This window comes from Oreochromis aureus, linkage group 17 (assembly GCF_013358895.1).
Source record: "Oreochromis aureus strain Israel breed Guangdong linkage group 17, ZZ_aureus, whole genome shotgun sequence".
NCBI classification, from domain to species: Eukaryota; Metazoa; Chordata; class Actinopteri; order Cichliformes; family Cichlidae; genus Oreochromis; species Oreochromis aureus.
Window position 1 is genome coordinate 925,504 of NC_052958.1, and position 18,268 is coordinate 943,771.

Consider the following 18,268-nt stretch of genomic DNA (forward strand, 5'->3'; position numbering starts at 1 on the left):
CTTTCCACTTCCTCCATTCTCTATCATATTTACATCCCATCAGTCTAATATTGAATGTTATTTTTTCCATCTCTGAGATACCTTCTACAATCCTAATCCAATCTTGTTGAGTGGGAGGGTCTGGGTGTAACCACTTCTTTGTGATTGCTTCGTTGTTGCAGCTAGAATTATTTTTACTAGATATAAGTCCTCCTTTTGTATCTGTTCCTTTATGTTTCCAAGGTACATCACTTGACAGGTGTTTGGGAGTGCATGACCCAAAATATTATCCATGGTCATTTTAAGGTCTTCCCAATACTTTTTTATTTTTATGCACTTCCAGAATACATGTGAGTGATCAGCTTCTGTTTCTCCACACAGTCTCCAACATTTCTGTGGACTTGAGATCTGTTTACTTTTAATTTTGGGTGTCATGAAAAAACGCGTCAAAATGTTCCAGCAAAATTCCCTCCACAACGGCGAATTCGTTGTGCTGTGTTGTATTTCACACATTCCTTCTCTGTTATATTTATGGTCAGTTCAGCTTCCCATTTCTTTTTAAGGTAAAAGGTTGTGTCCTGTCTATCTTCTTCTAATGATCTGTAGAAGGTGGAAATTGTCAAGGTTACACCCAAATATTTCATGGTGTTCAAGTGCCACTTTAGTTTATATTCATCTCTAATCTTTTGAGAAGTTGTATAGTTGAACGATAGAATTTGTGTTTAGCATGTTAGCAGGCTTTAAAGTCCCTACTCGCACCTCCACACTCCTGCATTTCTTCTCTCCTGCTTCCTCCTGACACACCTTTCCCCTGCCTCTTTCTTTGTCTTTTGCCAGCGGTAACAAAGTTTCAGCACCCTGCTGGCCAACAGCACCCAGGCCCTGACAGATCCACTCATTCATGATGAATGCGATGTAACCCTCCCTATTTATCCAGCCTTGGGACCTGCACTACGAGTATGCTGGCATGTGGCCTCCTATGGCTCTGTTAATGAATACATGTTTATGTTTAAATCCCAAGTTCGCACTGACCCTGTGCAAACTGGTCATGGACAAACAAAGGGCCAAATGTGGCCTGCAGGATGGATGTATATGTTTATAATATTGTTTTCTGTTTGTTCTTACTCCTGTCACAGGGAGGTGGTACATCTGCGAGGGCTGGCTGAAGGTGGTCCCGCCAAAGGGTGCAGAGGCCAAGCCTAAAATGTTCTTCCTGTTCTCCGACATGCTGCTACAGGTCAAGCGTTGCAGCTCCCTACATTCCACCAGTGGACAGAAGTTTACTGCCGAGCACGCCTATCCACTGCAGGACTGCACCGTAGAGAAGGTGTTTGGCCATACAAGGAGCCAGGGAGGCCTGCTCAGTGTAAGTGTCTGCCAGCTATTAATCACTGAAAAGCCAGTAGAGAGGGCTCAGCCTCAACAGTTGTATAAACGGTATCTTCTTACAGTTAGGGCTTGTAAGGATTATGGAAAACGACACAACTTTTGTCATGTTGCCTGTTTACATTATTACAATTAAGATGCAATTGAAGTTCAGACTTTCAGCTTTAATTCAAGGCTTTTAACAAAAACTATAACCTCACCTGTTCAACTATTACAGTCATCACATATTACAGATACAGTCCCCCATAATATGAACCATTTCCCCATTATTATGTAAATCCTCACTGTGCTGTCATAACATCATCATGATGGTGGCCTTTAAGAGTTATGGAAACATCGTTCTTATTGTAGAATTGAGCTCTCCGTGTGTTTCTAACGAAAAGACCTCCAACAAAAGTGCCCCACCATTTCCATCTTCCATTTTCCAAATATTGGGAAAAGCTGAACTTGGAAAGAAAACACGCTGTCTGTTTTCTTGGGCAGGTGGGGAGACATCTGTTCACTGATTTCAGGGTACACATGAGTGACTCTTTAGCAGAGGCATTATTTAATTTCCACTTTTGACGTATGTAGCTTTGATTTGTCTTACTTAAACTGCCTCGATGATTAGTGGTATAATGTGTAAAAATAAGAAGCTTCCTGAATGTTTTCAAGCCTCGCTCCATTAAATGTCATTTAGTTCTGCGTGTTGGAGGAGACCTGTGTTGTTCCTCCTCCTCTCCTCCCTAATCACCTCTAATCCTTGTTGAAGTAGCCCAAAAGTTGAACTTTGAATGTGTTTCTCAGTCTATCCATCTTGCAGGTCTCTGTACAGCTGCTTGCTGACAAATTGTGTCTAAATGATGTAGCTGCTGTCATGAAACATTCAAAGGAAGGAGTTGCGCGTCATTGAGCAAGGAACCAAAGCGTTTATGCAGTGAGTGTTTAGTGCCAGTGCTGCATGGTATCAATATTCATTTCAGCTGATAGGCTCTTGCTCAAAGAGCTCTTTATGCAGCGCTGCTAATGTGCTTCCCTGTGATCCAGAGCAGCTACGTCTGATGATTGTGCTGTCCACTGCTGTCTGTTCAGCTTGTTAGAAGCATTTTTGCATGTTTTCTGTCAGTAAAGCTCATTTGTCACAGAACTGGTAGCATACAGTGGGGCTGATGGATCTACAACATTAAAACCAGACCGGGGACGTCAAACTTAAGTCCACGGGCTGGATGTGGATACAGTTATGTCCGGCCCACGAGATAATTTCATACAGCAGTTATTAATGGGCCCTCGGTACGTGGAAGTCAAACCTTCAGCCCTGTGGGACTTTATTTTAATGGACACGCCATGCGGCCAATGGCAGACTGGGATCATACCACTATGTGAAAGAAGGAAAGGGGTCAGACGTTCCAAAGACAGCAAGTGCAGTGGTACAGGCCAGGTACGCAGAGAGACGGGGAGCCGGATTTAAATGCAAACCTCAAACGAGCAGCGTCTGGCTGCATTTCAATGATACTGGAGACTGAAAGGATGAGTGCAGAATGTATAAAAGTAGGAGCTGGATAAACCCGTGATACACGTTTTATTTTTAGCCATTTTCCGCTGTGGAGGACAAAAAGTTTCACATTTGTAGAGACCTCATGTGTTCTGCCCGGTAGAAGTAACATGAATAAAAAATCACCTTCTTGAAAAAGACTCAAATGTACAGTTAAGTACTGAATATTACATAAAATAAACTATATACAGTTTCAACTACAGTTTAAAAAACTTGTAACTTTCTGTAATTTTACACATTTATAAAGAGTCGTGCAGACAGATTTCTCTCTTTGTCACAGCAGCTGTTTCTTCATCATCAGTTAAATGTGTGACTTCATCTACACAGACACAAAGCAGAGCGTCGCTGGTCCAGCGGGCTGTTTGTGGCCCACGATGTAAAATGAGTTTGATACTCCTGAGCCAGACAAAAAAATTAACCAGTTTACTTCTTTATGGGGGGGGATCCTCTTTGGTTATCCTTTGTTATTTGTTATCATGTGATAGCAGTCAGTAAAGGCACGGGAGCATCTCAGGTTTCATTTATTTTTCATTTATTTATAGAGTCAATGGAGCTGTTGTCAGTGCTCAGCCAACATGCCATCAGGTTTTAAACTGAATGTATCAAATGTTACAAATGGGAAAACATCCATCATACACAACAAGATGAATACGGGCAAAAAGTCTGTGTAGGGTTTCATGTACAGATGATTAAATATGAGATATATGTGTTAGTTGTGTGTGCACTTGTGCAATAAAAATAAAAGTTTGGTCCATATTCACGCTGCCATATTTTAGACTGCGCGACTGTTTTCCTCCAGCAAACAAACTGAAATCAGCACAAGTGCAACTGGAATCAATAAGCTAAAGTGATAGGCTAAGGCGAGCCGGCTAACGATTCCAACTTGATGGACTACTGGGAACCAGTTCTCAGTTCCATCCCGACTAAGCAGACGGTGAGTAAAAGTTTGGAATACGCAGCGGCGCTCAGTTAGTCGGCAGTATAAGGTTTTATATTTGGATGTGCCTTTAAATCAAAGAGAAACAATTGTTTGAGGACATTGAGCCAGTTCATTCGTCTTCTCAGAAATCCTGATTCAGTGGCGTCTAGAAGGAAAACAGCATTTTTTCTAAATACTACTTTAATGCTGATTACTTGTAGTTTTTTATATTTTGTGAGAGTATGCAGTGAAAATGATCAAATATTCATACAGAGCAGAGTTGCAGTGATGTGATGGCCGTGTGACAGATTGTCATGACCAGGCCAGACTTCACAGTTAAAAGCCCTGAGAATTAAAATCATCCTTCAACAGACTAATGAAAAGGAAACTGATGGAGAGATTACACTCACAGCTGTGTTACATGGAGTGCGTGCGTGTGTGTTTTAAGGACTGAGGAGTGTAGTGATGGGCGCCTGCTGCTACCTCAGTTGCTGGATCAGATTAAGCTACAGATCCATCTCCTCTGGGCCTCCAGTAAATACATCTTCCTCCAGCCTGTCGCCGCTCTGTGACCGTCCCGTTGCATGTTATCTAATGGCAGAAATGGCATTTCATTAGCCTCTTATACCACGGAGGCCCAAACGCATACTCGATAGCATTACGCGTAATTCCTCATAAGGACACATTATTGATCCCTACGTGAACTCGAGGAAAAAGACTGTCAGCACACCGGGGCCCTCCTTATACAGGGCCATGAAGTATTAAAGTCAAATTAAATTTGACAGCTGTAAATGTCATGGCAATCTATATGCTAAGTGTTGGAAAAAACAAAAAAACCTAAAACGTTTTATTAAAATTTCCAGTCCCCCTCCCCCGCCGGGTGTTATTTGTGGCTTGACGTCCATTTTTCTCTTCGTTTTGTGTCTTTCTTTCCGAATATGTCGGCTTTCTGTATCCTCTCCCCTCTGCTCCCCTCCTACTGCTAATATCCTCTCATTACTTGAATATTTTCCCACATCCCTGACAGATTCTCTTTGATGTATAAATAATCAAGCTAAATTATGTGCAGTGATGAGGCGCTGCTGTATTATACAAAGTCATTTCTACCTAAGAGGGTCAGATTTCCTGACAAATTCCTAATTACGACATCTCGACAGAAGTGGAATCTATTTGTGCATAAGTAACCACCCCTCCCCGAGCGGTGAGTGCCTAATATCATGCAGCACTTAGTCCGGCCCCTTTCAATGAACTTGCTGCTTTTGATGATGGTGCGTTTGAAGTCTTAATGTCTAATAAGAGTCGATCATCATTGTCTGATGAGCTGTAATCTCCTCTGTACTGGCTAAAGTTCTGTCACAATACACGTGGATATAACAGAGCTCAACAAGCTACTAGTATCTGCAGATAAATGTTAAAGGCTCTTAAGGTGGTGAAGGTGTAATTGTGATCTTTAAACGGTTTTCCTGATGTAACTGTGCTGCTCTGAAAGCACCTTTTGTTTGGGCTTAGCCTTCGATTTGTTCAACATCTACAGTCTGAAGCTGGACTGAGTAACGTGAAGAAGAGAACTGATAACTGACTCATAGGAAGAAGGCCCTGTCAATACGGAACAGAGAAGACTGAAAGAGCTATGAAGACACTGTCCAGAACAATGCAGTTTTCTCTAAATTGGTTGTTAGATTTTGTTAGTTTACTTTGTTTAATTGATGCCTGGATTTTACATTCAGTCAGGATTTAAATGCAGCAGCAGTTTTCTTTGTATGGAGCTGATCTGGAGACGGTTTTAGCTGGTTTGTGTTGACCCCTATAGCTTTTATTTTGCAACTGCAGCCCAGTGTGCAGCTTTTAGGGTTCATCTGCCCGCAGCAAGTCTGTAATGCAAGAACTGCTCTGTAATTGTACACAATGCTGTGGAATGACAGAAAAGCTTTTAATCTGGGACAAACTTCATGAACTGTTAAAGTTGGTGAACTCAATAAATGTTGCCAAAAAATACCAGCACAGTTACGTTGTTTTACATTTAAGGGTTTTTTGCTGTAAACTGATTCTGATGCCAGTCTGACTTACCACACTTACAACTTATTATATCATGACTGAGAGCCTTGATGCCTGAGAAGAAATTCATTATCGCATGCAGCTCATCTTCATCAAGTATTAGAACCAGCTGGCAGCACATTAGGACCAACATCTACTGTAAACCCATGCCTTGCTCAACAGGACAATGATGGGCAAATTTTGCAGCAGAAGACCTAAGAACATCCTAAAAAACACGCGTACAGATAAATAAGGATCAAGTAATTCTTGCCTTTCTGTATTTTTAGGGCTACTTTTTCCTCCTATGATGCACAGGTTTGGGGATCCATTGTCGATGATTATCTCGCAGTATGTGTGCAGACTAACTGCATCATGATGTCATAAATATTGAGAGCAATGTATTGCAATATTGCATTTAGTCACTCTGTTATGTCTACGACATATATGATGATTTAACATTGCAGTTATCCGGTAGCTCGTTACCGTCCGGACTAACAAGCATTCAGAATGAACACATTCTGGGTTTCTACACCACAAACAGCCACTCTGGCTGACTACAAATACAAAACCCTTACAGCTCATTTGTTCCTCATTGTTAAACATGTATTGTGAGATCTTCTACCTGCTGTTCTGTCCTTGCATTTATTCGAATACTGATTACAGTCTTTACACAATGTTTCATAGTAAAAGCAGATGTAGAGCAGAAGCCTTAATGTGTTGGAGCACGAGGTGCTGCAGTGACACATAAGATGAGGAGGTCTGCTTTTCTTCCCTGCATTGCTGTTGTGTGTAAATATATACCTGATGTATTAATAATGTCATAACAGCTCTCCAAACACTCGTATGCACCGTACTACCAAAACTCTTCGTTCTTCTTCCCATTGCATCGGGATCTGATTTAGTTTTATCTGAACTGGTTCCCAGTCAGATTTTGAAATCATAGTTGGATTTGAGGCACGTAGTTGGTGTATTATAAAGAGTAAAGCCACCAAGGTAGAGTAGGTCACCTGCTGATTGGCAGGTTGGTGGTTTGATCCCCGTCTGGTTCAGTCTGCATAGCATTAACCCCACGTTGCTCTCTGAACATTAGACAGAAAAACCAGAGTAATAAGTGCCTATGTGAACGGGTGAATGATGTGAGTTGTACAATTGCTCGTGTAGAGGAGAAAAGCACCATATAAGCACCATTTAACATATTTCATCTCTTCACAGTTGACCTTCCCCAGAGCCAATCTGCTACTGATGTCCAGCAACCAGGAGAACCTCAACAACTGGTACCAAAGCCTGAGTTCAGCTATCAGGTAAACTGTGACAGATATCTGCTTTGAGTTTGTGCATCTAAACTGCAAGAATCCTCATGGACCTGCAAGGTACCCTGATATAAGTAACATTAACCATGACAACCCTAACCCTAGAGTGAAGCAAAACCCGGTTCTTACATGAACCTTAACAGAAGATCTTACAGTCTGTCCTTTGTCTGTTTTAAGGTCGGGAACTGCAAAAATATGAGTAGTTTTCATAACTGCTCCTAGTCACAGTTTATCAGAGGAACTTCAGTTAAATGTAACACAGTTGCACTTCAGTATATAATGAGCAGATAACATTTGATTGTACAGGTGTGGAACAATTCTTTAACACAGGCTGTTTTTGGTACCTCAGGCCTGCCCGTCTCTCAGACAGCGTCTTGGCATTAATCAATCAGACCTTAGTAATTCTACTCCCAGCCTACCTGGCCCCAGCTCTCTAGAGGAGGACTTGGGTCAGCCCTGCTATATGGAGCCACTGGATATGGTGAGGGCCCTGACCTCGGTGTGCCCAGCCAGGCTAATTAGTTTATCACTTTGTCAGTTAGGAGAGAGGGGAGGCTGTCAAAGAGCTCAGACCAGGCAGCAGATGGGGGCCTAGACAGGCTGTCAGCTCTAAACTCCAGGCAGTGTAATTAGCTGTGGGGGAAGACGGAGGAGAGGACAGGCTGAGAGGACCAGGGGTCAACAGCACTCACACCGCTGGGGAGTAGTGTAAGGCTGAAGGGTGTGTGTGCTTGTCCATACGTAACTGAATTATTGATTTAATAAAGACTGCAGGGTATCGTGACTGACATCTCCGAGGCTTTTGGATATTGCTCTAACTGATGACCAAAAAAGTGTTTAATGCTGCTATGTTTCATTAGTTTTGTGTTTATTTTTAATTAATTAATTTATTAATTTTCATTTTCTCTGTGTTTCTGATGGAAAACACCACATTTCCACTCATACTGCTTAGCTATGATTTCATGATTTCAATTACTAGTAGCTGTAGAAAAGATTTTTTTTGTGTGTGTATCTAATTTTTCTTTTTATCAACAGCTAATAAAACACACCATGTTTTGCTGTCCTGATGGCTGTTACACACCTAGCCCCTTAGCATAATGCTAACCATGACAAATAATTCACTCACCCTTGAGCTAGCTCAGACTTAAATCTAATTTCAGGTTTAAACCAGGACTTAACCCAATAGTCTGAGCCACTTTAGATTTTTGACTACGGTGCAGTCCAGGTTAATGTCCCCACTACGTATTTAAAACCTGACCAAGCACACAGTCACATTTGTGTAGCTAGCTTCTTAGAGGCCTTAACCTAAAAGACGGTGACAAAGTGCTTAATCCTTAGGATGATGTCACAATTAGAAAGATTTGCATGCCCCATAGGGATGTATAATGCATCACCCAAGGGTGAACTCAATTACTACTATTACTACTAATTGCAAGGTCAGTTTTTCAGTCTCTGGCTCCTCCAGTTGACACGTTGAAGTGTCCTAAAGCAAGATACTTGAGCCGAGTATGTGTGCCGGACAGAAAGTGCTGAATGGAACAGAAGCACAGTGAGAATGTACATGTAAATGTGTGTATGTGACTAATAATAATTCAGTGATTAGGTACAGTAGAGAAGTGCTTAAGATTGCAGTGTTCCACATACCTTGGAAGTCAAATGTCATAACTTGTGAGTGACATTACTCCTGAGTTTAGTGAGGGAAAGTGTAACTGAGACTTTGTTCCATGCAGCGATGCTGATGGATGTCAGTATTCCGGATCACACTTTATAAGAAACTTGATTATGTTCGAGGTCTGACGCGTATTTAGTAACCACTGATCCTGTTTTTTATGTTTACAACATGAGTTCCCAGTGATGATTTCACAAGGTCATTTTATGTATTTTAAAGTTTGCAGGTGAAATCAGCTGAGAGGAGAAGGCCTTCTTTCAGAGTTCTGTATGAACTGATGACGTTCTGAGACCAAAGACTACAACTAAAATATTTATGTAGTTTTCAGGTTTTTGTTTGTCATATACAGGAAACAATGGCACATTACTACCAGTACTAAAATCCTTTGGCTCAGACCTGCTAGTAATGTGTCATTGTTACCTGTTAATCTGATAAATAAGAGGGGAGCAAACCACTAGTTATAGATAAAATGATACCAATGAGGACCAGTGAACCAGAGAATATAAAGTACAATGATGTGGTAATGGTTTCCAACTGGTAATAAATCTTGGTGTCCCGTGATAAACAGAATCCAGACGATGGAGAGAATGAGCAGAGGCGTTCATTTAATTATATCCAGGATTCAGCTCAAAGAGAAACACGATTGATTTCGGAAAAAGAAGTCCAACTTCAGCCTCAGTCACTGTGTGGCTTAAAGGAAAGTTTACCATCAATCACAATACCTGAATATCTGGATGAGGCCACAGTTTAAATAGAAATACCTTGAGCAGATACAAGAGACGGAAGTACTGCCGACACCCTCTTCCTGTTTGAAACCAACATGACCTTTTTTTTTTTTTCTGCATTTAAATCACTTTGAGCTGACCCAGCTGTGACTGTATGCAATCAAAAGCTAGCTGTTGGAAAACCATGCCAATGGTACGAGCACCACAATAAATAATTGTGTCATCTGTGTAATAATGGAGAGATGCTTTTAGATTTTGTCCCAAGCCATGAACATAAACAGTGTAGGCCCCAGGACAGAACCCTGCAGCACTCCGTTAGTGTTACTGAGTTAAATAAGAAGAAGAAACAACAAAACATTGGTTGAAACAATCACTTTCGTCTGACACAGGACTCTTTGTCTTCTTCTTTGATTCCTAGCTGTTGTTAGGCCTGGATCGGCTCCTAAGCCCATACGCCGCTGTGGGTGCCAATGGTTGTTGAATTTCCTTCACAACTCATTTCCATGCATGAAGATCGTTGGCAATTGTCCTGGCCTTGTCGAGATTTATTCTGCGATTTCTGATGTCATCTACGACCTGTTTTAGCCATGTTTTTCTTTGTCGCTGTTCGTTGGATTCTCCACTGTGTGGGACGTTTATGCCAGACGAGTTGGTGTCGTAGTCGGCTCGCGTCCATTCGACACACATGGCCAAACCATTGCAATCGGCGTTTTTGAATTCCTCGATTGGCAGTCGGTTGTCACATCTCCGTCAGATGTCCTCATATCGAAGGAGGTCTTGAAGTGATTCTCGTAATATCTGCCGAAGGCAACGCATCTGGAGAACTTTGAGCTTGTTGTGTTCTGCTTTAAGCACCGTCAACATTTCTGATCCATAGAGTAGAATCAGCAGGATCAACGTCTGGAAAAGGCGGATTTTGGTCGAGATGGAAGTATTGGTTCACTTCCACAAGCACCACTTTAAAAAAGTCGCTTGACCTATTCGACTGTGGATCCCGCCATGGACGCGACTTTCTTCTGCTCGATCAGTGAGCCCAGGTATTTGAACGGCTGAACTTGCTCCATCTGGATGTCGTCAGGTGGACGATGAAAACGTAGCCAGTCGGTGTTGGATACAGATTTCTCACCTGGTCCTTTTCATGTCGGACAGTCAGAACTGAACCAGGAGCTTCTTAGTGAGGGGGGACAAATCATCAGAACCAGAGTGTTGCATGGAAAAAAGACCACAGTGTCAAACTGGTTGTAAACTGTTTGCTGGATGCCATTAAATGGTACAATTAAAAAATTAAATTAATAAGTTGCTGCCTGTTTTGTTTTGTACAGGAAGCAGAATTCTAAGCAGACGCCGATTTATCAAAGAGACGAGCTGTGCCGCAGACCTCTGCGCTCTGCCGCCGATAGCCACAACACTCCTGCCAACGCCGCCAGCAGAAAGAGAAACATGGTGAGTGTGTATCACACACATGTTCAGACAGCGCTGTGTTTAAACTACCAAACGGATTTTTAGGTCACTTTAACTGTTGTGTGATCTTTGTGGTGGGAGAGCATTGATCATGTGTTCTGCTGCTCTGCCTTAGATAAAAGTTCTGTCTTTACTTTCTATGAATGTTACTTTAAGAAAGTCAAACTCTATCCATTCTTTTTATTTATGTGGTTGACTAGCAATGCAGTAGATACTTACTTAGTTGTAACGTGCTTGTATACTAAAAGCAAAACTGGTTGATTGGTCACGGTCCCCACAGCATTATCATCACAGGCTAAAGACAGTCTTTGTTGCTGATCTCTATGCTTAGCTTGGATTCTCAGTCTGCTCTTCCCTGCCGTGTCAGATATAGCCTCAGACAGGGCGGAGTCGTTTATACGTGGCTGAGTCTAAATAAATGAGTCTTAAATCTTTTCTGAATTTTACCCACAGTTTACACATTTATGACAACCAGAGAGAAATGTTGATGAAGCTCACATCATGAACAGGCCCAAGAAAAATGGTATAAACATTTGGGAATCAACTGGTGTTCTGCATGAATCTGTCATAAAACTTGATCTTATCTCCTTATAACAGATAATTACTGAATGAGCCAGATTTAAAGAACCCCACTGATGTCATTCCACAGCATCTCTGTGCGGTCATTGGCTTCAATGACAATGCTACCACGAGTAGTAAACAGCATTTAGGACAACCAGCGGTAATGAAGTTTGGCCGATGCATTTAAAGCTGTTGGTAATTCTCAGCATTTACTTGCTGGCCCTCTAAATAAATGAACAGTCACAGCGGTGACAATCACAGTCATGCCTGCCTCTGATCTTAGTACATCCCCTTTGTCATTTATTTGAATACTTTTAAAATGAATCATTAAACCCACACATCACGTCCACGCCCACACGGGGTTTTGAAGCAACTTTAACGCTGCCAGCTTGTCACAGATGTGAGTCCACTACCAACAAGAATAAAAGAGCAGGAATGTGAAACTAGAGCTGGGCGATAAAACGATAACGATATGTATTGCGAAATAACTTTTTCTCGATAGAAAAATTAAACTATTGCGATAGGCCTCATCTCTCTTGTCCTCTTAAAAAAAAAAAAAAAAAAAGAACAGCCAATCCAAATTAAGTAGCGCAGAGCCGAACCAATCACAGCCGCAGCGTCATGTCACGTGACTTGTTATGTACAGCACAGGCGCCAAGGCGCACATGTGTATTTGTTTTTGCAGCCGTGCAGCCCGGGTAATGAAGGAAATGAGTTTGCCGACTAGAGAAAAATCAACCGAGAGCGTGAGCGAAGGTTACCGAAGAAAAAACAGATGATGGTTCCAATGCCGGAGAGCTTGTCGAACAGAAGGGCCACAGAAGTTCCGTGGTGTGAAGGTATTTCGCTATTTCAAGTCTGACAAAACAGAGTAGCGCGACTGTAAATTGTGCCGAAAGCAAGTCTGAAATACAATAAAGCGGTGCATGCTCAATCTCTGACTGAAAGCGCTAATTCGTCATTCGGCTTTTGTCAGACTAAAGTAACTGTTAAAACTGTTTGAAAAGCTAAGCTATACAACAAGGAGAGATTGAGAATTTCCTTTTAGTTCTCAGTTTATTTGATATTGACAGAAGTTAGTCAATTTTGTCTGTTCTTCTGTAAAACAAACTAAGATTTATTTTTAGAATTAATATTTTGTTTCTAAGTGGAATTGACAATTTAGTCGTCTGTGTTGTTTGTTCTGTTTTGAAACTTAAACACTTTAGCGGCTGCCTTTTGTGTAGTTTGCAATATTTGCCTTTATTTATCTGAAACTGAAGTCTCATGTTCCTTACCCTGTTGAACTTATTATGGGAAATAAATATTTTAATTAAAACAAGCTGCTAATTATTTCACATTTTACTTGTGAGCAACGGCACATTTAAATCTTACAAATATAGTTATTTGGCTTATATCGTGATATATATCGTTATCGCCTGAAATGAAAAAAACATATCGTGATATGAAAAAATCTTATATCGCCCAGCTCTATGTGAAACTATAAAAGTCAAATTTTTTGCAAAGGAGGGGCCATCTCTTGGTGACACGCTGCAATTGAATGTAAGTGGGAATGCCCAGCGGCTGGGAGCTGGCCCACAGCTGGCCACAGCTGGCAGGAGCTAAGTGGACTGGTGTAAGTGGACGTATCCGAAGCAGAATTGCTTTGATGTTTAGTCTCTTACTTCGTCTACCTCTTCCAGCTTCTACTGAGCTCTGCCGACTGCCACATTGACATCATCATCATTGATTATTATGGGAATTCATGTAACGTTTAATGATGACAAACCACAGCATCCCCGTATCGTGATGTTTTCACTAATATGTTTTTCTTTGTTTTTTTGTGTGCTATTGGTTAAATGTGTTGTTTTGTTCAAAATAAAACATGAAATAAAATGTGACTACTTTTAAAGTTTAAATATTAATCCTGAAATTTTCAAATGGTGATGATTAATTAATAAATGAGTGATATTTATTTTCAAGCCCAAATCTTGATTGCTGCCTGTTTAGTCATGAGTAATTTTTACATTACACAAGTTTGCAGCTACAAATTTAAGCTCCTGTCTTGTGTGTCTGTTTGTCTCAGCTGACTGCTGAGATCAGTGAGCTTCCTCAGGAGCCTCCAGTTGAGCAGGAGTACAGCGCCCCCAAGAGGATGAAGCCATCTGATGCTTCAGAGCTGAGGTGGGATGATTATAGTTAGTTTTTTTTCAGTAGTACATGGATGATGATGAGGGTTTTTTTATCACTTTTATCTGTACACACCGCCTCAGTAGCTTTTACAGCAAAATATCAATATGATTGAAAAGCAAACTTTCAGTTTTATTTCAGTGTTTTGAACAAAAGTTTAATTACATGAACTTAGTATATACAGACTGATAGAAAGGCAAGGTGAGGCCTGGTCCCTTGTTATTCCATGAGAAATTAAGTGGATGTGAGGCAGGCCATGACCAGGCTGAAAACTCCACATAAATCCAGAGGAAGGAAAAATGTTACAAATCTGTTACATTCATAAACAGAAGACTGTAGCACACAGCTTCCAGTTTTGCAACCGTTTAATTTCAGTGTTTTATTTCATTCATTTCAGTTCAGTTTTATTTATATAGATATATAGCCTCAATGTGCTGTATATTATAACGTAAAGACCATACAATAATACAAAGAAAACCGAGAAAAACCCCAACAATCATATGACACCATGTGAGCCTGCACTCCGTACTCTTAACAGCAAGAAACCTTCAGCAGCACCAAGCTCGAGATGCTTTTTAAGTAAAGGTTTAACCACAGCCAGCTTGAAGGCCTGTGGTACATAGCCGATTATTAGAGATAGCTGGATCATATTTAAGATTGTTATATAGAAGTAAAATAATATCATTATGTGTGATTGAATGTGACTTGAAAACGTTTGTGTGTTAAACAGTGCAGAGACTTCCAGCTGTGTGATCCTCTGATGGACTGAGTCTGGAACTCTGAGATGAACCAAACCATGACTGACAGTTTAAATAAGGACCTTTGCTGTTTTGACATGTCTGTGTGCTCCATAGCACCGTTTTTTTCCTTTTCCTTTATCATGAAATCAGAAGAGCTTTATATTATTACTAAAGAGCAGCTTCAGCTACCACCCATTTCGTGCAATACAAACTATAATGACCTGCTGCTATCAGTCAAACATTCATCGCTTTACAGAATTATATTCCAGCAACTTTTCTCCTGTATGTTTTACTCTTTTACTTTTATAATCACCCCGTAGTGTTGTGCAGAAATACAACAATATACACACATGGCAAAAGGACAGTGGTGGTTGGTCAGTGTCAGCTTTCATAGTGAAAGTGTGAGGCAGCAAAGCAGGATCATCTATGTCTGATTCAGACTGAACGTCAGCTTGACCGGGACCAACCTCCATCAGTGTGCGCTGTTGTCAGGCAGATTATTGTTACTACATCTAAGCTGTGATTTGTATGAAATTATGAAATGGCCAATGTGAAATAAATCAATCAGATAACAGCGCCAAAGGGAGACAATAATGACAGTTTAAATATTTAGCAGTTTATTAGTTAGTTAGTGTATTTCTGTTAATTATTAATTATAATAATGAATGATGTTACTTCTTGTTTATTTGAAAGTGTCCATTGCTTCATAATTATGTGCAGATATGCATGTCTGCAGCTCGAGTCCATAATCTTAGTGAAGCCTTATTTATTCACACTAATCAGAGCAAAAGATTCAGTCAACACACCGATGCTTTACACACTGAGATTACTGTTTCTTCATTTGCTTCTCATTATACTTATTGATTGAATCAATCAATTAATTGACTGATTCACATACATGTAGTGGATAATTAAAGGATTTGCATATTGGATGAATTGCTTTGATTGTAAACTGAATATTTGCATTTAATGATCTGCAACAATGATGTTCTGTAACTGTTTTCATCCAGTGTCCAAAAATGTATCCAGGGACAGTCCCTGTGATGTTGGCTACAGTATATGTGAGGACGGTAACTGTCAGCCTCCGGACAGCTCACACTAAACTAAACTGTTTCCATCTGCAACCTGGTTACACATCTATAAAACAAGTTAACTGTCTTTTATTTTGTAATTACGTTGTGTTATATGTATTCTTTGTTACGTCATTTAATCAATCTTCTCATAACAACAAATCAAAAAGTATGAATTTATGGAGTTTGACTTTTTTAACACTGCCTCACGTTTTAGACTTTTAATGCATTTACTTTTTCTTTTGCTTTAAAATTTAAAGATGTTTGTAGAAGTGGATCATTTCACAATAAAACACTGAAAGAAATTTTTGTCTTTGCTGTCGTGATCTTCATCGTCAACATCACAAAATGAAGGTAATGATTATTGAGAATGGGATGTATGGTGCAGGACATCACTCCCCTCTGCTGGATAAAATTGGTACTGCATGTATTAAACTGTAAACTCTGGCTTGAAGAGCAGCGGATCACTTTGTGTGAGCTAGGAGCCATATGTAACCTCTCAAAGGGTTTGTAATCCCTTATCATTCATTCTTTGCTGATGAAGTACTCGGCACGGTCCTGATCGTGCGATTGAGCCTTTCCCACGCCGCACCGTGATGCAGAGCAGCAGGAGTATCTGTTGTCTAACCTGAAGTGGGATACTTGGTCTCTTCTAGCAATCAGTCTGCACAGTGCATGGATACAAGAACTGGTATCCAATGAATATGTTACTTCCAAATGCTCTGCTTTACTGGACATACAAGTGAAAATAACTAAATAACCTTTAACAAACCTGCAACTCATCTTTACCTCAAATGGGCCAAAGACATCAACACCCACATTGTAAACAGGGAGAGATCTGGTTAAGGTGGACCATCTGCAAGTAACACAAGGAGAAATCCTTTTCCTGGCAGCAGCATTTGCACTAATGAGCCAGTAATGTTGGCAAAGTCGAGACAGCAAGTGGTTTCTCCCACAGCGTCCTAAAAGCACATGAGATGCACTACTGAAGTCATGAATGTAATGATTCACCCACAATCCACTCTATGCAAGCAACAGAGATTTGGTTAACTCTAATGGTGGGGTCACTGGTCCCCAGTTCATAGCCTTCTCTTAGTGGTCCATGAATGACCCAGCCCTATAAGGTTTTAATAGCATGAAGCCCCTCACCATTGGTTTCATTACCTTTGAAACGTTAGTTCCAAATAACAGCTCCACCTTAGCAGCAATGACTGGAATTTCTACAGAGTGGCCAAGCACTCAAGTCTTGTGTTGTTATTGTGAGACATCGGCATCCTGCACTGTGTGTACACTTCAGGCAACTCAAAATATGTGTTGCTGTGAAGTGCAGCTGCTTCCAATCCAGAAATGTGACTCTACAAACGTTTCTTGGTTCACTGTTCTTGACTCATGCGGCGTTTTCCTTTCACCTCACGAGTCACTCAGTGCAAAATGTGGCTGTCCAGGGTCTAAAAATGTGTAGGTCTTTACAGTTTTGCTGACTTTTTTAGCCTTGGTTTGACAAAATGCAGCCTCGTGTTCTGGCACCTACATGGCCACAAGTTGTAGAAGAAACTGTAGGACTATTCTCTGATGTTTCTTCTTGTATGTCTGACTTATTTTCTTTCTCTTTTGAGTGAATATGGAGAATTTTAGGAAGTTACACAACTCGTAAGACAGACGACCACGACTTTATTTATATGCCCGACAGATAAATATCCAAGACAAACACCTTTCTGCATCAGTCAGGCTTTTCTCTGTGCAGTTTCCATTTTGGGACACGTGTCCAGTTTATTTCACTTACTTGGCTTCTCAGGCAGGAGTGGAAACAGTACACTTTCCTTCAGTGAAATCAACAACATCATGGAAACGTGTTTGACAATGATATTTTTCCTGTGTCTCATACGCAGTGTTTCACCATTTCTTCCATACTGGATGCAATATTCATTTCTGACAGGAAACCAGTGTCCTCAGTGACATTACAGCAAACACATAGAAACAAGGTAAAAGCCTGCAAGCATTTAATATCCTCAGCCTTACCTGTCAGCTGGCCTGTCTATTGTGTCAGTGGCACAACTCACCCCAACTTATCAATACTTTAAACATATTATTAGAAATAGACCATCATGCCATGGAGTTATAATAGGGAGGACAAGCAGGGCTGCCACTCACTCAGACAGAGCAGTGAAGAAGGGGAAGTCCATTGGTCAGGTGGCGAGGAAGATGAACATATGCAGGATGACATTAAAACGACACATGGAGAAGAAAAAGATAGATGGAAAAGAAACGAGGCTATCAAAGATCTGACAGATCAATTAAAGGCACCAGCAGCCTTTATGTGTTCATTACTTCGAGCATACTCAAAAGCCAGTTTATGGTATTTAAGGTATTTAAGCACACACAAAGAAATGACACTGATGTCTCTGCCAGCTGGATCGAAGAGGCAGAGCAGGTTGGGTTAAGTGTGCATTTATTAAGAAAAAGTAATAGGGAACATTAATAATTATTTCAGTGGGATGTTATGAACTAGGTCAGATCTGTGAAGAGAATTACAGTTAATTTCATTTTCATTTGAATTTAAATGTGTTCTGAACGTGTGCTCATGTGGCGCAAAAGGCTTGTATAAAATTAAAGCGAGACCATTGGCTGTCATGGTCTCGCTTTAAAGTCACTTTAAGTAAAACTGGCATGTCACCCCTCTCTCCCCTACTGGCCTCCTTACACTAGCTTCCAGG

General features: G+C 40.7%; 1 protein-coding gene across 1 annotated transcript in view; it reads left to right on the plus strand.

Moving 5' to 3' along the window:
- arhgef39 (Rho guanine nucleotide exchange factor (GEF) 39) overlaps window positions 1-15,853 on the plus strand; it is a 63,503-nt gene extending 47,650 nt beyond the window's left edge. The window contains exons 8-12 of the mRNA XM_031726302.2: window positions 1,116-1,345; window positions 7,062-7,150; window positions 10,876-10,996; window positions 13,641-13,738; window positions 14,475-15,853. Of these exons, the coding sequence (XP_031582162.1) occupies window positions 1,116-1,345; window positions 7,062-7,150; window positions 10,876-10,996; window positions 13,641-13,738; window positions 14,475-14,505 (569 nt within the window). The 3' untranslated portion in view covers window positions 14,506-15,853. The remainder of the gene's footprint in view (window positions 1-1,115; window positions 1,346-7,061; window positions 7,151-10,875; window positions 10,997-13,640; window positions 13,739-14,474) is intronic.
- Window positions 15,854-18,268: the final 2,415 nt, after the last annotated feature.